This window comes from Haliotis asinina, chromosome 3, assembly GCF_037392515.1.
Source record: "Haliotis asinina isolate JCU_RB_2024 chromosome 3, JCU_Hal_asi_v2, whole genome shotgun sequence".
NCBI lineage: Eukaryota > Metazoa > Mollusca > Gastropoda > Lepetellida > Haliotidae > Haliotis > Haliotis asinina.
Genome location: NC_090282.1, coordinates 23388438 through 23412645, shown reverse-complemented (window position 1 = coordinate 23412645; position 24208 = coordinate 23388438). Strand labels below are relative to the sequence as shown.

Below are 24208 nucleotides of genomic sequence, written 5' to 3'. Positions count from 1 at the left end.
GACCATTATTCCTCATTAAGACTGACATGTGTAAGGTCAACCAATCAGAGCTCACGTGTCAGCTCGAGCAGCGGCGCGCGTCTGTCGCATAGGTTGTACTGACATGACCCTGACGAGATGTTGAACACTATGGGCCAACTTAATTAACTGGAGGCTAAAACTGAATGTCTTATATTGATTAAGTCACACTGAGACACGTTCGACAACCACGACCCAACGCCATGCACAGAAATCCTTCAACTGAAGATAAGAGTGTATTGCAGCACTAAGTGGTCACTGCCAGCTGTATCAGTTTCTGCAGGATGTGGGGTTATCGGGAAACTGTCGACAGATATACCACTTCCATACTAGTTATACGTCTCACTTCTACATATTGTCAAATTTATCACAAAGCAGAGGAACGGTCTTTCATCACGAATAACCTACACTGTGCACAGATATTAAACCTCTGAGATTACTAGTTCTGTGTTAAGTTTTGCCATGCAACCGTGTTGTTTAGTGGTCCATTGATATTCCTGTGCGTGTATTGGGGAGCGTTGGGAGGGTGGAAGAGACGTTCGCTCGTCATGCTGAAGTCCCGGGTTCGATCCCATCATGTGTTGTGTGAAGGCCATTTCTGGTATCCCGCCCTGAAAAGCGTCGTAAAATTGAACTCCCTCTCTCACTTTATATGTGTTATATGTAATTGGTAGGAAAAACTAAGGATCATCACAATTTCAGCGTGATTCACATGCACGTGGGTTGCGCCTGATGAAAATATTATTATCTTCTAAAAGTCCTGTCTGCTAATCTAGTCACACTTCTTTACATGATATAATTACTATCCACCCTTGCATATAGCATTCAGTACAGCCATGGAGTAAAGCTAGGTCAGCGATAGTCTGTCTCAGCCCCTGAACCACATTACTTGTCCTACTGCCTTGCCCTCGATGCAATGCTAAAGTCTAGGCTCGACCATCTACAGGGAGCTCCTTTTCAATTTAAATGGGTTCATCTGTTACTATTAAAATTATAATTATACATTCAGAGACAAAGCGTTAGTCTAGGCAAGTGCCCGCCGTGCTGTTTGTACAAGGAACCAGGGCATAACTGTGGGTTACATGGTTATTAACCATCTTGTCAAATTGATTTGATAAATGGATGGAATGATTGGGAATCTTGCCATCAGGAGCGACCAACGTTTGTGTAGGAGATTAGTCAGAGCTGGGGCAAGGGTAATTGCTTATGACAAATAAGACACGCCAGGCTCAACAGCCGAGATACAGTCTTCCTCCAGCCACCGAGAAAAAACTTCACACAAAGATTTATTTTCGTTACTGGACTTCATCAATATTTAATTCAGGGAGGTTGGGAGAGAGTTGTAAAACAGTATGAGCTGGGCTAGTTCGTCTCCATCACAGTGGATTTTATTCAACTTGAACCAATCCAAGCACACAAGCCTAGCCAGATCTACTCCACATCAAATCAGAATTAGTAAGTACAAGTTAGACGAGAGGAATATATTGTATGATAAGATAGTTAACATTACACATACACAGCGAAACCTGTCTAAGCCGGCACCCATGACACCGAAATAAAGTATCGGTTTAGACAGAGGCGATTATTTTCCAACATGGATGCCATTTACATTCGTCAGTCTCTTTATTTCTATGGTGCCTGTGATGTTTTTGTAATTGTGTAACACATTAAAACAACGTTGATGGTAGATAAATATTCTGTATGTATCTGTATGTATCATGAACAGGAGTTCACCACTGGGCAACTGGTATCTCTGGGGGTGTCTTTCTACAGTTTGGGACAACAACCAACGAGAGCATGTTCTTGTGGTAGAATAATGAAATGGGTGTGCACATTACTTGGTGTTTCTTTTCGGCTTGGTCAGTATTCCAAAGGGCTGATAATGCTAAGACTTCAATTTACTGTCGGTTTCACGCAATCGTATCGCTAAGATCACCTTATTTAACTAAGTCAGTTCCACAAATCACTAAGATTGCCATAAGTCTGTACTACAGTACTAAAATCGCTTTGTCGAACAGCTAGAGTGCTTCTAGGTGATCGTAGCTTCAGTGCCGTAACATGGACTACGCTAGTCTAATTTTCGAGGGCTTTGCCAAAGACACAGGAACACGAAGGGCTCCCAGCACTGTGCCTGATTTATCCCAATACAAAAAGTCCCCACAACCCCGCCCCAGTCTCTGGACCATGTCATTTTCCCTTCCAGCCAACCCTTCCTCTAAACAAAAGCTATCGAGATTTTCATCAGTTTAAGGATCCTATACTTCACTGTGACTCCGTTTCAAACTACATGTTGTATTTTTGTGTTTCTATCAGAATCATAGCCTTTTCAGAGATGAAAGTCTCAGATAATTACGATAGTTGTTGAGAACCCTTGGCGTATATTTATATTTCAAGGGGCGTGTGTTGGAATAAATGCGACAAACACTTTTTGAAAGGCGTGAGATACCATCCCTGAAATCGACGTGAAGGGTATGAATACTGTATGTGTTATTTCAATGTTAACATGAAAGAAGCATTAACGAGGAGGAAAATATCAAAGTATCCGGTCGAAAAGGCAAAAATTCCTATTCATATACTCATGCAATTTGAGCATCCATGCCTTAACTTGAACATTGGACACAAACACATGGATACTGTCAGATACTCTCACAACAGGCAGCAATAGTGAAAGGTCTATATGTGTAAATATGCCGCAGACTGCTGTTGGTATGATAAAATATAATACATAATTATTATAATTGTATAAAGGTCCGCCAGCACCATGCCCCTGCTCTTGGGTACCCTGAAGTAATACGTGATATTATGACAGCTGCAAGGTGCAAGTAGAGTTAGTTAAATTAACATAAAGTTAAACATACAATGCAGAATATTTTCGAATTGTAGCCAAAACTAGGAGTAAAATATGCCACTTTTGACACTGTTATAAGTGTCACTGTGGTAAACACCTCAACCCTGTGTCACAGCTTACACATGCAAAGTGACATGTCTACAACTGGAATACAGGAAGCTGGAATATTGCTGAAAGCGGCGTTAAACCATACTCACTCACTATGGTTAGATTGGTCTGTGTGCTCGCTATTGTGCATGCTACCACGGCAATGCGTCAATGTCTGTCAAGAGCCACACAACCAGCTGAGTGCTGGGCACACACCATTAAGCAACATCTGCAAATCCAATACACTCCCTGCCATATGGGGATCATATACACAGTTTTAAAATGTCGTTTGTCATTAAGCATGATGTTACAATGCAACCGTGTAACTGCTGTAAAATGGGGATTCCCCGGGGAGACCATCGGCCTGGTTTCCTGATTGAGCTGCTCACCATAATATTCCCACTGTTGGTGCCATTACCACCTCTCAAGATAGGACACGTGCTCTCTGAGGTTAGTATATCGTCCCCAAAATATGGCGGTGAATAATGATTAATGGAACAACGCTATAATATGGCAACCCTTGAGAATCCAGGATCCTTCAAGTGTCTTAATTGCAGGCTAAGGTGGAGAAGTGGACGAGCATGGGCTGCCTGAGCTGGAAAGGGGATAAGTATGTTTCCAGACATATAGGGGATAGGTACGTCTCTAAGGTAATAAATAATAATTTAAATGATAATTCCTGAAATAAAGTATGAATAAAAAGAACACATTGTCCCTATAACAGATTTGCGTCTTGACCTGCCTCTTTAAAGGACAGATTTACAATACATACATGGGCATAACATTCAGTAAAGACGGAAATGGCGAGAGGGCTTTACATAATCTCTGTGGTAAGAGAGGCAGGTGCTGTCGTATAATACGCTGGTCACGTTTAACTAGTATTACATCCGGGTACATTTTAAGTTGATGTTCAAGATATGTCCATATACGACTATGGAGTACTAGTACTGGACTCCAGTATGGTATAGCTGGACTAAATTAATATTTCTAGAAGTTTAATATTATTCAAGAATATTTCTAGAAGTTTAATATTATTCAAGAATATTTCTAGAAGTTGGGAAGTACGATATTGACAACCATCATATGCTTTTATTTCGTGAGTGCGACGTTCGTATACGGATTCTTGTACCGTTCATTCCTGACTGACAACGGCGCAGGAATTTGTACCGAAACGTTGCACTCGCGAAATTGTTACGAATAAGGTTTCAAAAAATGGTCTTAGGTATTATCAAACTTCTTTCTCCGTGGATACATGAGATAACAGCATGATTACTTTCTGACAGACCCCAGAGCAAATATATAATAAAGCACCACTATTTCGATCTCATCCACTTCTCGATTCCAGAAGCTGCTATTCATACCCTTTTTTGAGCTTGTGAACTTAAGAGACAATTTGGATCCTCATTACCTCAGGCTTCTGCGAAATCAATTTTATTTGTCCATGTGCTTAACTTCAGTTTACAGACTGTATGTTAGTTCTATTTCGCAGAAAATGAAGAAACGGTGAAGTTACCAAACACTGCATCGCGAGAATGGCAACACTCTGTCTGTCAACACGTCAGTATTTACCCAAGCAGTTACTGTTTTTCTCATTACGTACACAAAGCGCTGAGCGCCATTGCTCCATGTCAGAGAGGCATTGTGTTGTAATGAATCATAGGGTTTTCAACACTAACCAGGTGTGACCTTACAAACAACATCGCAGATACTGCAGCAGGTATATGGTCATATTAGATGTGTAAAGATACGCTACGCGGCACCTATCATGATGAGGAATATTATGTACCACGTCAACGTATTGTCATCAAGCCTAAAGTTGCTTGTAGCGGGTCACGGTGACATACACGCACAGAGGAAATGGGTTCACAATTTAAAATAAACAGGAGGCTGATAAAAAGCTGCCTGAGTCGGGTTTTTAGGAAACTTTGCCAGTTGGGCAAATGGAATTTAACACATGGTTGCATCGCATTAACATCGTTGCAGCATATTAACACTGCTGATGGGTATTTTGGTCACTCAGGGCGGCGAGAGGAGAGGCTGACAATCGACTACGTGATCGATCCACCTTTTGACATTTAAAGCCACTGCCGTCACGACTGTAAATACTAAGTCAGATCTACTGATGTGTGTTTGCTGAGACCATGTTCGATTCCTCGGTCGGTCCACTTCTTTGATTCCTGCTCCTATAGATGCCTGCCAAGTGAGATCTATAAACCACCTGACTCTTACATTCAAGGCTGCTTTTACAACCGTTCAGTGTACTTTGTTTAAGTCTGATAACCACAATATATGAACTATATTGTAAAATCGTTGACACTAAAATCCTGCCAGTTCTATTGTATGGTTCTGAGTATGGACATTCAAATGTTTAAATGCATTTAAAATGCCGCTGCAAGCACAAACGTTTTCTGGGCGGATCAGCAAAACAACAACTGATGATATTGTATTAGGTGAATAAACAAGATACCCAATCCATATCCTGGTACTTAAACGGTCTGTCTTACATTGGTTGAACCCGTCTTAATGCGTGTTCATGATTATCCAGCCAAAATGATATTGCGTTTGGTTGAAAAGGTATACTGGACTGTGTTAATTGAATATACTCTGTTTCAACTGGATCTTGCATATACAAGGCTTGGACAGGGAGTAGGGATGTTACAGTTATTTTACCCATTGTTCAACAAAAAGGCAAGGATTGCTTTCAACATGACTGGACTAGAAATATTAACCTGGAAAATGTTTAAACCTGCATTCTGTTTAAACAACATTTTTTCAATGTGAAAACTATTCATGGGTTGTAAATGTAAGGAAATTATAGAAATATCATTGATGCGGTGTCGATTTGTTTTGATGATGTAATGTGTTTTGAAAGAATTATTCATGCTACTTCCTGCAAAATGTGTGATGGGGGAACTACTGTACTGTATGAACATCCGGGTTACAACTGATCATCACTTAGTATCTAAGAGCTAGGCATCTAACGGGATCGGGTGGTCAGATGTGATGACTTAGCTGACACATGTCATCGTATCCTAGTTACGTAGATCGATTTTCACGCTGTTGATCATTGGATTGTCTTGTCCAGACTCGATTATTTTCAAACCGCTGTAGGATTTGCTGAGTGTGACGTATTAAGAAGATCAGAGGAGCCATTATAAGCAATCTCAGTACACGACCTGTCTCACGTTTCACAAATTCCGTACACTGATCACATTAAAATGTACAGCTTCTATAGAATATTACTGCTTTTAGACACCATTTAAAAACGCAAAAGCGCATGTACCTTTACACACTGTTTCAAAACGCAAACGCGCTTGCAGTACTCGCCCACACAAACCGTTTTTACCTTTATTACAGTTATCTGGCCTACAGTTCGGAAATAAAGAATCACTATATCGATGCACTATATCGATGTTACGAGTCTCATATAACAGGCGGTTGGGTGGACGAGTGGTTAAAATGTTCACTCGTCGCGTGGAAGATCTGGGTTCCATTCCCAACTGTGTGAAGGCAATATCATGTGTAGCCCGACGTGCTATATATTGATAATAATTACAAATATTAATAATGCTAAAGCGGTATAAAACCATACACACTCATTGTGGTTACTATCGTTCAGCATATTTAATACGGTGCCACAAACATGTAAACGTGCACTATTTGTGTGTATGCAGGAGGGCATGTGCGTGTTCATACGTGCACAGGGCGATGGGGTAGCCTAGTGGTTAAAGCGTTCGCTCGTCGCGCCGAAGACCCGGGTTCGGTTCCCCACTTGGGCACAATGTGTGAGGCCCATTTTCTGGTGTCCCCGGCCGTGATATTGCTGGAATATTGCTAAAGGTGGCGTAAAAATAAACTCATTCACTCACTGACTCATACGTGCGCAGTGTGCTCTCGTGCCTTATCCATTGTTTACATCAGCAAACTGCTATCCTATACTGTCTCGCACAATTCACTTCCGTCTAATGTTAAACCAATGCAAATGCTACAAATTAACATTCATCCATTGCGGGACACTCGTGTAACTGCTCAAACTACGATCTCGGATAAGTCTCCTTTGATCATAACGAGTAAATAACAGTGCAACATTACAGCTCAACAATCTTAATTTCATTTCAGCAGCATAATGCCTTAATGCCTCCAGTCAGGCACACACTCACAAACCATCATGAAGAAAATGAGGTTAGGTCTACAGTTACAACTCTGAATGATTAGGTTAAAACATCAAAAGATGGTAGCGACAACCACATAATTAGCTTGGACGTTTTCTCTCAATCCTTCTATGCTCTAAATGATTCCGATATACGTTGAGCCACGGAACCCGAACCGTTCGTCCTCAGTGTATGCTTGAACCGGAGCTGAACATGTAATTATTTGCAGAGGACTTTCTACAAATTACTCCCGGTTGCATGCAGATGTACAAACGCCACATCCTGATCCAAAAGCTCGCCCGTTGCAAGTAAACATATGAACGTCTAATCAGTAAACAAAGTGCGTCGTAGATTGTTGGTTCAGGAACGACGTCTGTAACGACTACAGACGTCGGCTGGGAGCCGGGGGAACAAGGGGCCAAGAACGCTCGCCATAGACAATAATTTCCAGCATGTTCGTTACTACCGATGGAAGCTGGTAGTGTATCTCAGTTCAGGTGGCTACACACGTCGACTGGTGCTCCTGGAGCTCAAGTATATACGCTAATCTGAACATGTAGGGCTGGCATTGTTTACTTACCATACCAAGGGCAGTGAAGGTTGTTATGGGCAGGTAGTGACATTTAATGGTGGAGCAAGGAGGGCGTGATACGTTCTGACATAAATGTCATGAAAGGCCTTCTGTTTTAGAATTAGTTCCTGACACAGTTCCTGCATCTGAGAGAGGAGTTGGGGACGGGCATGTTGGCAGGGTTTAATATATTTGATTCTGGCCTTCAAGGGGCCAGTTTTCGTTCAGTCAACCGAACTGCCCCCAAGAGACAATAGGGTTTAATATGCTGTGAAACATGTAATAATTATTGTAATTCTAATATTTCAGCAATTATTGTATTATTAATAGAATCTCTCATTATCAGAACTGACCCTGCTGTACGTCAGTCAACGTCATGCCCTATGCATAACAGTACGTACAGGCTTGTGGCAGGGTAGCCCAGTGGTTAAGGCGTTCACTCGTCACTCTGAAGACCCTGGGTCCATTCCTCACATGAGTCCAAAATGTGAAGTTCATTTCTGGTATCCAAACAGTGATATTATTGAAGGCGGCGTAAAACCACTCACTCACGTACAGACCGCCTGATAATGCATCTTAAACGATACCGTTGGTTTAACGTTTTAACAATGCCTGCATACCCCAATAACAGCACCGAAGGACTGCTTATTTTTATCTCTTGTTCAACACAGCTTGTTGTTCTTACCTAGGGAAAACTCTTTAGCAAAGAGTACACAATAACAAACATCTCGTGTGAAGGCCATATATCCCTGTAGACTCTGACTGGCTTATGTCTAAAGATGCGGAAGTGTGGATAAAAACCTTCTCAAAGCGCATCTTGGTTTTCCTTACAATATAGCGTAGAACACCCCGGTGTGCTCGAACTTTCAGAGTACAGCCAAGTTGTTGTATTACTGTGAACATACCAGAGATGTTCTCATTAAGTCTTGAGATGGACAGATGCACGGGGATGTAAAACAGGCGTTTAAGTGAAGACCCACTGGCGCCTCCATCAGCCCCCTCCGTCCGCTCCCCCACCCTAGCCCCGCCCCTGTCCATGTGCTTCCCAGCTGTACGGCCGCACGAAATTAGTGTATGACCAACTGCACGATATGTACGAGTTGCTGAAGGCATTCGCCACGATTCAGAGGAAGGAGCCACTAGGATCGTCCTCCACCTTAACCTAATTTTAACCCCAAACCTAACTCAACCCAACCCAACCCAACCCAACCCTGTCCCTAACCCTTTGATTACCACAGGAAAAAATATTGGTGGAATAAAGTAAACACTGTGGTAAAATAGCAACATAAGTAAGTGGCGAACGTATTATATAATCACACCGACCATTCTGTCATATGGATGGCAACGAATATCTGTAAAGAATGACACTTAAAATATTTCTTTACACAAATTCAGTAAAAGACGTACATTGATATAGGCATTCGTGTATAATTCAGTCGATGACATAGCCGCGGTGGAAATACTTCGGGTATGGATCTAGCTTTTAACTCACTCACTTGAGAAGATGCTTTATAAATTGTCAGAATATTGTTCATTTCTCTGTCATTTAAACGGATATGCTATTAAAATGAACCTCATTAATGCAGACCACGGAAAATATAATTAGGTAAATGAATGTTGATTAAAATATGAGTAATAACAGGTAAACATACCTTTTAACTTTACAGGTTCGTTCAGTTCCAAGATCACGTGACCCTGCAGCATCTGTCCGGCAAAATAAACACCATGGACATTGCTCAGTGCAATCTTAAAAACGCTGAGTTTTCCCATCACGGACGATTTCAGTGAGCTGGTAAAATGTAGGTAATCCACTGATAAGAGTAACAAGCGGCTCAGTCATGTGCACCAAGGTTTGCTGTTGCAGAAATTAAGTGTCATGAACTTTAGAAAACATTACATCAGTTGTAAATTGCTTCCTGTGACAGAATGACATTAGTTTGGTGACTAGATCCGAACATGCATGCCAACAGAGCAGTAATATGAGTGGGTGGAACCTTAAGTTGATGCTATTATGCTGTTAATGATGTTGATAAATGCTTCCCTGAATAGCTGGGTAATATCACCAGAAGGAAAATGGAGCGACAGTATGGTACTTGCACTTAGTTCCGTTAATGCACACCCAAGCCGTCACAATGAATTCAATTATTATTTCATCCAATGATTTCTTTTCTCAAAACTTTCCGTTTTTGAAGAGTTGCGGGAATTAGACACAAGTGGAACACGTGCTGATATCCTCCCAGCACTGGAATACCTAAAGCAGATTCCTTTGAAAGTTTACCACTTGGTGAACTTGCTGGCAATAAATTAATCCATATCGTTCCTCCAATTGCGCCGATCCTTACTGCATATTATCGTCTGCTCTCGTACACGGAAATACTCTCTAAGCGGTGCGTAATCTCAACTTCTCACTGAAACTTCACCGAACTGTACCCGTTTTTGCAGGCGAGAAGTGATTGTGTTAGAAGCATTATCACCTCCACTGCTCAGCCCCCTTTCGACAGAACAGCCTCCACAGATTATTCCCCTACCATGGCTTGCAGCTTTGTGGTCAACAAGCCGCGGGGAATTTAGATCACTTTCGCTGCTTGCTATCTACAACCAATGAGATGCGCCGCTGGGAGGTTTTGACAAATTCCATTGGCTTGTTCACTTTTGATGCCTTGTACGTTGGTGTTTCATGGTAAATTTATTGCACTCTCACTCCGGTTAACTTACAGAGAAAGGACTTTTCGACGGTACAGCGCTGTTGTGAAGAGAATAAATACAGGCATGATGCAAAAAAAATGTTCTTATGATACCGGGCAGGGGAAAGGCGGGCGCATATATATAGACGATGAAACGTCCTTACGTGATTTTCGCAGTGTTGAAACGTGAAGGTGTTAGGTAGCGGACACCGACCTGACAACATTAGTAAGAGACTCAGCTCTAACTTCGCAAGGTTACTGAGTATATATAGCCGAGTACTTAATGTAGGTATTAGCTTGATATACCTCGCCTCTACCTCAATATGTGTTTCAAAGGATCAGTAGAATATGTAGCACATAATTTAACCAACACGTTCTCTATCCAATATTGTAAGATCTTACTTTCTAATGTTATATTTTGTAAAATCATTTGTTGGCTCTCTTTACAAAGTGAAACAGGGATTGTTCAAGTTAGGAACAAGTCAATATGTCTGTGGACTACGGGACATTGGGCATGGCATTGTCGCTTCGATACACATATACTCCAAGTCATCTGCCTCTGTTATCAACGTTTGAGCCACTGTTCTTTCACCTTATCTTCACAGCATGGATATTGAGCAATATAAGTGTCATAATTATATTATATATTATATTATATTATATACAATATTATTATTACATTAAGTCAGATACGCCTTTCCCGGTTCAGAGTTGTCCACTGTCGCACCTGAAACCGACCTTGACCCTTGGAATCACTCACCTTCATCATTTTCAAATCGACATATGCTCAACGTGATAAACACATTTTGTTGTAAATGTCATACTAGAGACGAATCAACCCATGATCCTAGGAACCTGGGACACCCAATGGATGTAACTCTGCACAACTGTATCACCACAGACGCTTTAACAAAACATGACTTACTGGACATGAAAGAGCAACTGCCAAATTCCCTGAAGACGATATGTAAGGATACCAAGAACTAACAACAGATTTACTTTCACTACTTTCACTTGTCACTACTATACTCTGAGGAGTGAGTTCTCTATTCATCAATATAATGATAATGTGCTTCAGCAGACTACCCATTTCATAACGATTAACGGAAATAAAGACATGACTTGGTGTGCAAGAGATCTTGAGGCGATGTCACATTAAAAACAATTTGATCAGGATGTCCGGTGTATACACAATGAGAGTGGGTTTAGATTTACGCCGCACTCTGGACCAGACAGTGATCAGCAGCATGATCTACGCAAGTAGGATGCGATGACATAACCAATTAGTTGCCTTTTAGAACCGGCATGGGTACCTGGCGACCAGTTCTCACCCGGATATTCATGGGTCATACACAATGTGCACCAGGAATATGGTATGTGCCATTGGTGTCAAGACATACGTATAAGTTGAGATGTACCAGTGTGTACATGCACACACAATACTGTACAGGGCGGCGATAACGCCCCCATTCCCCAGTCCAAAGATCACATTTCTGTAGTATTTGATCATAACGTAATAGTTGCATTTGTATGGTATCAGCAGTATTGGATCATACCGAAACAGTAGTAACTTGTGTACCGAACCAGAATTCTTGTACCATATCATGATAATTGTAATATTGTTATACGCTATGCCGCCATATTTTCAGTAGAGTTTGGGTGTTGGTTTCTTCAGTACATTGAAAAGGAGAATGTCAGCCTGTGTGAGGGTGTTTATCTGGATCTAAAATACAGGTTTGATCGCGCCAACACTATGACGAGTGTCACATCTGTGTGAAAGTCAACTGCAGTCTATTGTGAGTTGTCTGTTTACATCGGTATATACAGATGAGGTCCATCTGAACATGTTTTATTAAATTCTCTCAAACTAATTAGCACAAGCAAAAACAGATAATCTTATATTTGGCCCACAAACCTCACTTTCCATCTTCAGTCTGGATACAACAAAAGGTAGACTTGTAAATTCAGGAACAGATCATAATCCCGGTGAGGTTCTTCAGGGTGCCGGTAGATCAATCAGGATGTCAGCGGAGTGTTGATCACCCCCGGAACTGCCATCTAGACATGCCATCTAGTGAACTGGGGATAAGACAACACTGGGTGGCAGTCTGGTAGTCATAGCTTGTACTCCTTGCTGATCTCTGTGGTCTCATCTACGTTTGTCTATGCACATCCCTGTCATCATAAGCTTTGTGCACTTATTCTATGAATAAATATCCCATAAAGTGTTGACTTGTATAATGCTGTGTTCACACGAACCTTAATATTACGATTGCACCTTGGTAAGGATGTCATGGGTTGTTCAGGGGCTATCTGAGCATGTCGTATAGGCGCATTTCCTAGTCCACCAGGCATGTGCTTTCTTATTTCATGTTTAGATATATATGTTGCTTAACGCTTGATCTGTAACTGCAGTTTTGAGTTTCCAATAGCAATTCATCGATGGCAGAAACGGAAAACTATTGATACATTGATTGTATGTGTGACTAGCGATAGTTAAGTAATTGACTTCCGTTGATAAATGCGCAGCGCTAAATACAGGAAGTATCGGATTCGTTCCGTTTCCATTCGTAACTACTCGTGTCATTCCGGCAAGCCGGATTTCGTCTTCTTGTAGGTCACGGAAAGAGACGAGCAGTTACGAATGGTTCCGTTTCATTTAGACTTATCCGCCCCTGTTAGCTCTTAAAACACACATGATATGTGTTTCAAGTTTCTTGTCACTTATTACAAAAGACTGAAACTACCTAGCTTATTTGTATTATATATAAACAATACATTCATTTGGGAAGTGACTTCAAATGTGACAATTCAAGCAGAATTTAAAATAGAACTATTTCAGTTGTATTGCAACAGTTGTTCTGTTAGACAGTCGATATCGCAATATCCCTGTCGATATCCCTCAATAGTCAACCCTACGTACACCCCAATCAGCTATATACGTGCTTATTCCTTGTGTCCTCTGTCGTGATTTGCAGGAATGTTGTGAAACTAAACTCACACACTATATTCCAGCTGTATGAGGATAGTGTGTAAATAACTGAGTGCACAGCAGACAATCCAGTGATTTACATAATGAACAATTAGAATACATGCATGACGCAAGTCAGAGAAACAGACCACTCTATCACCTTAGCCATCTCTTACCACGGATGTTGAAGAATTCAAGCTCTAGCGAATTCAAATACTTTGGTTGGTTGATCAAGAGTCTATCTCCACCATATTTTAGAATGAACTTGAGAGATCTGACTCCACGTAAACCACGTCTGTAAATAATCTATCATCTGTGATACTAATTATGCTAAGTAATGAAGTTCAAACATCATGACAGGCTGAAATTACTTGATACTGATCATAAATGAACTCGATCAAATTGCAAGCTAACACGTGTTCCCATGACAAATATGTTGACCTTGCACCTAGGAATCTAGTTCCCCGGAAGCATGGGATGTAAGAACAATACAAATAGACTATTTCTTTCCAAAATGTCATCTTTGTGCGATTGTAAACAGCCTCAGTGCCAGTTGTAACTTTCCCTCGTTTTAGAAACATTCGCCAAAACGTCACAATCACAATATGCGCCTGCTAGTCAGCGGAAAAGCATGTATTGTCGATCACTAGGAAAAGGCAAACGTTGTGTTTTGTCATTCGTTTCTGCCTGGAGAAGAGGAATCATCATGCCACGACTGAGTGGCGTCAATCGAAACATCGCCATAGACCGCCTTGAAGTTGGAGAGTCGCATTCTACAGTTGCCCCACATTTCAACGTTCATCGGGAGGGGGGGGGGGGGGGGGGGGCATATCTCGCCTTTGGGATCGTTTCCTGCAAACCATTACCGCGCGAGGAGCGGCCGTCCTAAAGTTACCACTCAAACCTAGGACCGCTACATCCGGGCTGCTCACTTACGTCATCGCCTTGCGAAAGCCGTTGAGACTGGACAACGTATCCTTGGTTTAAGAGGAATTGCAGACCAAACTGTTATTGCGTGAAGTGGGGATTCCACCAGAATGGACAGCTGTCGCCCCTTTTTAGAGAGTCTTCCACTGGCTCAATCACTTGCGGCGGTGTCGTACGGTCTGGAAATGGAACCTTAGAAACTGGAGGCAAGGCTGGTTCACTGATGAATCCCGATTTCTTCTTCACCGGCGAGATGGAGGACGGAGTTTTTTGGGGAGAAATGAAAGTTTTGACCCTTAACTGCATTCGACAGGTGGAGAGATTCGGTAGAGAAAGTGTTATTGTGGGGGTACGATATCCACCTCACAAAGAACTGATTTCGTTGTGGGAATGTGACAGCAAATCGGAACATCACTGCACGTCACATTTTTCCGATTATGGCCCGACAGAGGGACAACGCTACTTCACAGTTAGCACGCGTCGCGGTCCACTACCTTGCTAATTGTAACACTTTCACAACGGGGAATACTTTCACAAAGCAACCTTTACTAAGGTTAACCTTAACTCCCATTCTTTACCATTGCACTAAGGTTACCTAAGTCTGAGGTAGCCTTAGTGCCATGTTAAAGAATGGGATTTTAAGGTTAACCTTAGTTAAGGTTGCTTTGTGAAAGGAGCCCCTGGCAGGAAGAGTGGGGAAGAATTCCGCAGCAGCGACTTCTTCGACTTATTCAATATGTGCCGAGAAATAATTGCCAATGGTGGCCATACTAACTTTGAGGTCATCTTGAGGACTCTAGTAAACTGGAACACAACACCATAGGCGGATTCAGAGGTTGGTGCAGGTGCAAAGGTGCGCAGTGCATCCCCGTTCTCAAAAAGCTGTATCCGCCCCTGAACAATAAAAGCTGCTATTGTGTTGGCGAGCTCTTTGTCTTATTAGCGTGTGAAGTTTCATCATTGAAATTACATGGAATAATTGCTCTTAAACTAATGCAATAAATTCTCCAGAAAGACTTTTGCGTTTCCATTTTTTATGAAGAGTGAATCACATTAAGTGTGAGGTCGGCCAAACGTGATTAAGGTTGCAGACATTTACCATTTTGATTGAACACGGATGGAACACTAGAACACTGGAACACATGTATGGTGAATGTTAAACTGGAACACAGGATCCCACCACCTCTTGTAAGAACGCTATACAATCATCTGCCTGTACGCCTCACAGAATCATAACGGGCGGGTCGTAATGGCGCTGTAGATTAACACTGCATTAGCTACCGCAAAGAAAAACTCATCGATCGATTCATGGCTCATCCTTGTAGTTTGTGCTCAAGATAAAAGTCGAAATGGTTATGGCTCTGATGATATAATGTCCTCGCAGCTTCAAAAGGTGGGATTGTAATTAACGTGACATCGCGTGTTCTATACCGAGGTTCACAGAAACAGACGCTTTATGGTGCCAGCGCAACCACAAGAATCTCTTAGACTGTTTTCTTGAACTGGGTTCCATTATTTCCGCTCGTGCGCTACACAGTTCTCTTTGGAGGTGTAAACTGGGCTGCCTTGTACATTCAACAATGTGCACTTTAATATACGGATGAATATCACACGGTTTTGAGGCATGCATGCCATATTTGTTGTTATGTTTAGTTATGATTTAGCATTCAGCTGTATCTGTTGAGCTATTATTCATAAAATGGCGAGCTTCAGAGATGGCGAGCTTCAGAGCAGTTACTTATACTTTCTTATGATCCGAAAATAGTTTAGTCTGGACCAGACAATCCAGTGACTAGTATTATGAGCACCAATTTATGATGGAATACAAGTCGCGGAGCCTGACTTCACGATACCGTTAGTCAGCTCTCTCAACAAGCATGGGATGCTGAGAACAGTTCCTTGCTCCTTCAATAGCACTGAAATGGACAAAACAGAAAAAGCAACAGTCGTCAATTATTTTCCCTATGGGGGTCAGTGAGAACAATGATGAACGGTTGTATACTGTTGAAGGGGAGGCTATCTACATCACATCTCAATAGGGTAGGGGGACCGGGGCCAACTGTAACACTTTTTACTTAACTCCATGCAATTCGATTCTAGTCGACCACCTATAAAGGTAATCGGTCCTAACTAGTGCATTGGCATCTTGGCTTTAACTTAAGTGTCATTTAGATTTCACTATCATGACGTTACAAAGTCACAACACACCACATGGAATGACTGCCAGTGTTACAACTGGCCCAGTGTCAAGGGTTTGTCCCATGGGTTTCCTATAATTCTATCAGTTACTTCAGGCTGTCCGGGTCACCTAACCTTATGTTCTGTGATGAGTTCACTTCGGTGACCCATGACGAAAACTAAATCCATCACGAGGATTGGGAGAACAGACAGGAATCCATCCAGCGGAAACACTTCGAATGTTCAAAACCAAGGCGTCTTGAAGCAACAAATAGACCTTGTGACCACTTGCAAATATACGTTGGAATATATTGTTTACTTTTGATAACGGCTCTAGTTCTAGAAATTACTACGGGAGTCAAACAAAGACAGAGGTCAAAGCAAACTTGATGTTCTACTCTATCAGCTACCAGGCCCTTGGTTACGTCATGGAACCGTGAGTGCGAGCTCCCACCACATCAACGGTCTTCCTCAGATCTGGGTCTTTGTAGCTATCAGTGTTTCAGATTTTTCAGACACGTCCGTGGTCAGAGATAAATCTGTGACCAAGGATCGGATGCTGAGCTTTGAAGGGATGGTGAACAGACCAGGATTTGACTTCCTACAAAACAGTGTCTTGAGACGATATGACCCAAGTTTTATGAATTTCAGGAGAACCGTGTTGGCATAAAATTAGAGGTCTCATTTTTATTTAGTTTTGTTATTTCTCATACGTACTGCGACGCGTCTTAAATACATATATCACCACGTTCTGCTTGAACTCACGAACTGTGCTAACTGCAGCATCCACTTTGTAGGTACTAACTACGATTCAAACGATCTACAACAGCCTTTACTTGTGTGAAACATCAAACAGGATCGGTTGGCTAGTGTATGTCATCCTAGCCCGCTATCCCGTCGGTCCTCATGATTTTGTGAGGCATTTAGAATTTGAAAGAGCAATAACGCGTGACACTTCCTTTATGGATATCAGTCACTGGATTGGCTGGTCTATAATCGACTATTCACTGGATCATATAGCTAGAACACACAAACATATAACACTTCATTCACCGAATGAATGAAAAACACACAGTTTTCAATTCAACATTAACATGAATGGCTTCCGTTGACCAGCGTGCTTAAAACGAAGTAGTAAGAACGAATGAAAAGATTAGGCCTATACGTTTCAACATTAAACAATTTAAATTATATTGTAATCTGAAAGTAAGACGATCACAAGTCAATACAAGGCTGTATACAATCAATAATAAAACCGTGTGTGTTTGGCTACCCAAACAACAATGAGGCTATGCTATACATTTTTGCACACACATTTTTGTACAGGCCGTCTTTACGAGAGTTAAGCTAAGCAGTTTAGATGCCTGAGTTAGCCTACTAAAACACAGTGTAGACTATTTTAGGCTGTCGAAATTAAAACGGAAGGCAGACTACGCTAGACTCTCTACATCTAAACAAAATATCGTTTGTTGTTTTAGCATGTTAAACTATATCTACTGCACCTGAAACACTCCATTGCCATTGAACACATAAACTGAAGAGGGCGAGGCAAAGTTATTGATGGCCACTTGATGAATTAAACTCAAAATGATTTTGAAATTTGTAAAGCTAAAGAGGAGAAGGAGAAATTTAATTAAGCACAAGTTGCTTGATTTAAGCTCTCATGAAGGGGCGGTGGATTGCGGTGCCAATCAAACCAAGGGAAGTAACTCTCATTCCGTAACCCATCACAGTACATCAACAAACAAGCCTGCTCTCGGTCAGTCACACAGAGCTAAAATCAAAATGACAGCAAACACAAAGCGAATTCTGGTGCACTTGAAGAAACCGAAACCTAAAGAAGGACAGGAAGTTCTCGCACGATTCTCACAGGTTTTTGATTTTGCAGTTTGTTCCATATGATGCCGTACGCGTGATATCAATCAGACGATACATATCACATACTGGACATAGTGCATCGTATTCCGTTACTTGGGCTTTGTCTCCGAGACTTCGAGACTAATAACTGTATCATGATTGTATTATAAACACAATTGAGTGAGCGCATGCTGATCTTTCTTTCTATCTTGACAGTGCATTCTGCAGTATTTTGGAGCTACTGACCTGACAACACATCTACATGCTGAATTGATCAACAACAGGCTTGTAGTGACCGATGACCTCACAGGGAAAACACCAGTCAAACTGAAGGTGAAAAGACATTATTGTACCTTTGCCTATCTTTGTATCATTCTGCTAGCAAACAGTCCCAACTGTATCATTTATGGCACTCTCTAAACTGAAAAAAGAAATGTTTGAAAAAATAGATCTCTTGTTTTCCTCCTTATTTCATAGGTGCTTCACTCCAATACGTATATAAGCATGATCTAAATATGTAACATATATATTTAGGTCATAAGTATAGATATATCAGAGTCAAGCGCCTATGCCTTATTTCTATTCTTGATAACATTATATGTGTCTAAAGTAAGTCATGAAAACTGAAAACAGCTGATCCTGATAGGGTCTAAGGCCTGGGTGACATGTAGTGGTGTGATGATTCATTGATATGCATCAATGCATTGATCCATGGGCTGCTGATACAGTGAATCAATACAAGGTTTTACATTTTCGTATATATACCAGTACGATATTTCTAATGGACCTCTAGCCTCTCTAGTTCACAATACTTTGGCAATATATCATCATGAATAAAATTTTTGAGTAGTGATGTATCGTGTTACAGGTTTTATGCCAGTACCAGCACTAGTGACACAACTGTCTCAGCTGTCAGTTCACTGTGTAGAGTTGTCACCCTCAGTATGGTCAGTAGCCTGACAGTGTTTACATTGTTCCTACTTCCACCTCAGCATCCCCCCTTCTGTCCAGTTCTTCACCTCAGCCCTGAGGATGTGACAGCACTCCCTCCAGAAATTGCCAACAGAGGTGTAGATGTGGGAGCTGCAATTGTCATGGAAACTGGAGATGGGAAAGTTCTACTGACCAGGAGAGCCAAACACTTACGAGCATTTCCAGGAATATGGGTTCCTCCAGGTACATCAATCCAACTTCCTGTGTGGATATGTAATGAAAGCTTTTACATAATAGCACCAGTGTACATGTACTAATAAATCTCAATAGTGTCCCTACTGTATCATGTCATCAGTGCTTTGAAGGCATCGTAATAGCGATTCAAGTTAATATGAAGAAATCCATATGGCTGTCCCCACTGTTCTAGTCTTGGCACCTTGAGTCAAGACCAGGGTGTCTTCTAACTTGGACAAAACTACCTCAGCACTGCATCAGTTGTAAGTCTGTGTAGTGGTATGGGAGCTACGATAACCTCAGCCTTGAGATCATGTTGCACAACTGCACTCAGGTTTTGCACAAGTAGACAAACTGTGAAACCCATTCTCATTGTGCAGACTTTTTGACTTTTATTATGCATGGCCTAACATGACCAACATGTATAGTTGTTACATACAAGGCTGTATAAAAAGCCAAGTTGGTACCACAAACAAATTTGTATGCTGGTTCTCTCTTTTTGACTGTTCGAGAGAAGGCAAAAGGGATATTCAGCATACAATCCTACAACCAGATACACCTTAGCTGATCAGGCCCTGTGTAGTCTCCTACTTTGCATTTTGACTGTTGGGTTAACCAGATTAGGCAGCACTGAGCAAAATTAAATTATCTCTTTACTGTTATGTTAAATATACAGAACTTATGACAACTGTATATGACCAAGGGAAAGCCATATTTTGAGGACCCCAAGATATTCTAGGGAAAAGGGTATCGACTTATCCATACGCTTTTACCAAACCTTTTTTTTCTGGTGCTACAAAAGGCATCATATCACTTTGTGTGAATGAACACCAAATTTGTTTTTCTTGTGCTACAGAAAGACATCATATTGCTTTGTGTGAATGAACACCAAATTGGTTTTTCTGGTGCTACAAAAAGACATCATATCACTTTGTATGAATGAGCAAGACAAAACGACTTGGTCAGTGAAGATGCACGTCATAGAAAGGATGTTGATGAAAGGATAATGTTTAAGGCAGTAGGTGTTGATATGCCACGTTATGACGCTGTGTGGATTCAGCTGAAGATTGATGAAACAATTGATGCTGGTATTTACTATTTCAGGAGGGCACATAGAGGAAAATGAAACTGTGAGTTGGATAAGTGAATTCAAGCTTTCTTCCAACTGAACTAGTGCTCTAAACAATATCAAACTCACTCTCTCCCTCCCTCACCTGTGAAATGCGGTCACTGTGACCAGATTGATCACAATATGGCATAATGCACCCATAATCTACAATCATAGTTATGCAAACAGAATGATATACTTATACATAAGAACGTTAAGGAGTGGCCCAGTGGTTAAAGTGTCAAGCAGAAGTTCCGGGTTTGATTCCAGACATGGGTAAATTGTATGAAACCCATTTCTGATGTTCCTCAATGTACTACTGCTGAAACATTGCTAAAAGTGGTTAAAACCATACAAACTCACTCATTCACTCACTCACTGTTGAACTCCTGTGTGATAATGAACACAAAGCCCAATGTCAATTGTTTTCCAGTTTGTGGAAGCAGGTCTGCGTGAGTTTGGTGAGGAGACAGGTCTACAGCTACAAGCTAGTCAATGTGTTGGGAACAGGTTACATCTGCTGGCTCTGTGGGAGGTAAGTGTTTGTGTGAGTTTGATGAGGAGACACGCCTACAGCTACAGACTAGTCAATGTGTTGGGAACAGGCTACATCTGCTGGCTCTCTGGGAGGTAAGTGTTTGTGTAGTTGAGACAGGCATGGTGTACATACAGGACCATTATACCAATGTTGCATCATTTTAATAAAGCATCAATCAAGAGTGTGGAGTTCTACACAGAGATGATCAGTAGCCTATGGGTACATCATAACAGCTCTTAATGTGATATACTTGGTGCAATGTTGCTAACTCTTGAACCCACTTAATCAGAACTGTCCAACCATGATGTATGCATGTGCTACAGATTGGTTTTAAAGAACAAAATGTGAAAAAGAAATTGGCATATTGAATGTCCTTTTGAATTGATGTAAGAGTTGAAAAAGATTAAAGATGCATCAAATCCAAGAAGGAGAGTGTATGTGTTGCGTTTTTTTTTAAGGGATTGTGTTATGGCTAAATTTCAGTCTGTGTACCCCCCGAAGCTATCACATGGTCTGCCAAGACGTCATCACATGGTTGTGTACTTGTATGGGAAACTCATCTCGCACATCACCTCTGACATACTGACGAGTCAGCTGAAGATGCAGCCAGAGGAAGTGGACGCCTGCACATGGCTGGACCGTGATGTCATCACTGGCATTGTGAAGCTGTCAGATGAAGAGTCACCAGAACAAAGCATCTCTGGCAGTCTTCCCCAGACTATCAGGTAAACCTCAGTCTTTAGACAAAACACATGAAGTGTAGGAACATATTTCATGTAGCTCTGTTAATGAAATCCACTTATTAGTAAGCAAGGATCAGACCTGACTCTTGACCGTAGTAGCATGTATGAGTGCTGGCCACTGGTGTTTACCATTGTATGCAAGGTTGTCCTCAAGCCAATGTGATTACATGATTGTCTTATGAGCATGCTACTGTGGAATCAGTTTCATCATTATGCATTGCATGTGCTCTATCCTACATCTGTTCTCCCTTCACAAACCAAATAGGTTTGCTCATTGCTGTGCACTGCCTACTTCTCGTAAACATGCTTTCTGTACTAGTCCAACTTTTCCTTGTTTGCTAGCAGATGGCTTTACTAAAGATTATGCCATCAGGTACTTAGATGTATGTGTGTATCAGTAAAAAATGTGATATTCTCCATTTTTTCCAATTACATGTTGTACTTATCAGGACATTTGTAACAGATTAACATCCCTTACCCAATCCAAACTGTCAGTTAAAATACGTGCATTTTTACAATGTTAAAAAAATGTTTGGTTGTCATTAAGACAAATGATTGAGTATGGTTTATTGTAGTGGAAATGAATGGTTGGTTTTTTATCATGGTCATGCTATCCTGTTGCAGAGCCATTGTCCTGAATGAAGAAGGTGAGCAAGTTGACCTTGACCTACCCTTGGCACCATTATTACAGACATCTGGAGATAAAGAATCTTTAGGGAGGGTCAGCACAGGCACCAAGTTTGCTTTTGAAGAATGGCTGAAGAGAACATCTGAATGATTCCAATAAAGTATTACTGAAGAAAGAAAATATTCCTTTCAGATGGAATAGCCTGGCATCTGTGTTTGCTGGTGGATGGAAATGTGATCGTTGAACTACGGATGACTCACTTTCGTTTTATTATTAAATAAATCATTCACCCACAAATGTTTCAATGCATTTAGTTTTGATATATTTATTGCTTGAAAGTGCAAATTTTCTGGATATCCATTAAGAAAATTTTTTTTAGGTTCCTATTGCTGTAGTAAGCATTTACCATAGTCACAGATGTGTTTATAATATAACATGCACAATGAAACTGCCTCTAGAAATGACCTATTGGGTATGTTCATTATTTTGTTTCTTGTTAGGCTAACAAATATTCTGATCTTTCCTTGCCAACCTACACCAGACAAATGAAGGGATGTTATTGGAATTTTTAAGGCATGTTTATCATGATATCCAGTCAGTTATATCATCCAAACAGTCTGATCCAATCATATCATAAGCTTTTGTTTCAAGCAATGGAGGGCAGGAGATCTGTTAAAAATAGTCTGTTTGAGTTGATGCTCAGAGTGCAAATCTCTGAAGTAAGACTGTTCACACCAGACTTCTGATTATATCATAGATAAACTGAATGTGAATTTCATTGTGTATGTCATACAGTAATTATTCATTACCTTATCAAAATCCATTCATCATGGGGTACGTTAAATTCCCTCTGCGTGAAAACTGATGTGCTGCCTCATCGTGAATTGTTGCAGCATCTTTTGGAATTTTTACAGGTTCAAGTTTGTCTGACCTGGAGTGTAAAACTCAAGGAGACCTACTGGCCTGTGACTGCTTGTCTAGTTTTTCTTTTGTCTCCTTTTTCTGACAGCATGCATGATCAGGTTAATATACAATTTGTCAATTGATGAAAAATGGGATGTCCTGAGATTGCTTCAGAAATTTGGAAATATTTGTCCACAATCAGAAAATAGAAATAATAGCAGAATCGGTTTATGTACTGGTACATGTTGGTAATACCTACATTTTGCTGAGTCAGCCAAATAGTCAGGTTTGGCGTTGAGAAACCAGTGAAGAAAAGAAGCACTAACAAGTGTTTGCCACTAAACTATCATGGCAATCATATTGTCACATAGGAGGTTATCCTTTGTGTGATCAAATTTTACCTTATGCTCATGTTAACAAGACTTTGAAAAAATGTCATGTGACCTCGAAAATAAGGTCTGCATAATCACTAAATGTAGGCTGTAGACATAATTGACGACATAGGCTGCAACGTTTACTAAGATAATACATTATAGTCAGTGGTCAGAGTGTCATGGTGACGTTTATGATGAGGTCAAGGTCACCAAAATTGACTGGTATCAGGGCAGTCCCCCATTGTGGACTGTCACCAAATGTAAGGACACTGGGTACAATAGTGCATGAGATATTGCATTAACAAGAGTTTGAAAAGTGGTCAAAGTGTTGTGGTGACCTTGAAAATAAAGTCATGATCACATAAACAGACTTGTGTCTGCATAATCCTCCAGTGTACTAGAATGTCACCAAATCTGAAGACATTAGGTACCACAGTCCATGTGATTAATCACAT

The 24208-nt window shown here is 41.0% G+C and overlaps 2 protein-coding genes across 2 annotated transcripts in view; one reads left to right on the top strand and one right to left on the bottom strand.

Moving 5' to 3' along the window:
• Positions 1–10221, bottom strand: part of LOC137277691 (arrestin domain-containing protein 3-like) — a 38293-nt gene extending 28072 nt beyond the window's left edge. The window contains exon 1 of the mRNA XM_067809571.1: positions 9328–10221. Within this exon, the coding sequence (XP_067665672.1) occupies positions 9328–9445 (118 nt within the window). The 5' untranslated portion in view covers positions 9446–10221. The remainder of the gene's footprint in view (positions 1–9327) is intronic.
• Positions 10222–18155: 7934 nt separating this feature from the next.
• LOC137276683 (nucleoside diphosphate-linked moiety X motif 17-like) lies at positions 18156–24119 on the top strand. The gene is made up of 7 exons (XM_067808298.1): positions 18156–18307; positions 18509–18625; positions 19285–19468; positions 20564–20589; positions 21001–21102; positions 21589–21830; positions 22473–24119. The coding sequence occupies exons 1-7, from the start codon at positions 18221–18223 to the stop codon at positions 22624–22626; spliced, it is 912 nt and encodes a 303-aa protein (XP_067664399.1). The 5' UTR covers positions 18156–18220; the 3' UTR covers positions 22627–24119.
• Positions 24120–24208: the final 89 nt, after the last annotated feature.

Bases quoted from the DNA above. Each gene is read 5' to 3' on its own strand.
- LOC137276683 (XM_067808298.1), top strand. From the start codon at position 18,221: ATGACAGCAAACACAAAGCGAATTCTGGTGCACTTGAAGAAACCGAAA. The intron at 20,590-21,000 runs GTGAGTTGGATA...ATTGTTTTCCAG, and splicing joins ACATAGAGGAAAATGAAACT to TTTGTGGAAGCAGGTCTGCG. The intron at 21,831-22,472 runs GTAAACCTCAGT...ATCCTGTTGCAG, and splicing joins AGTCTTCCCCAGACTATCAG to AGCCATTGTCCTGAATGAAG.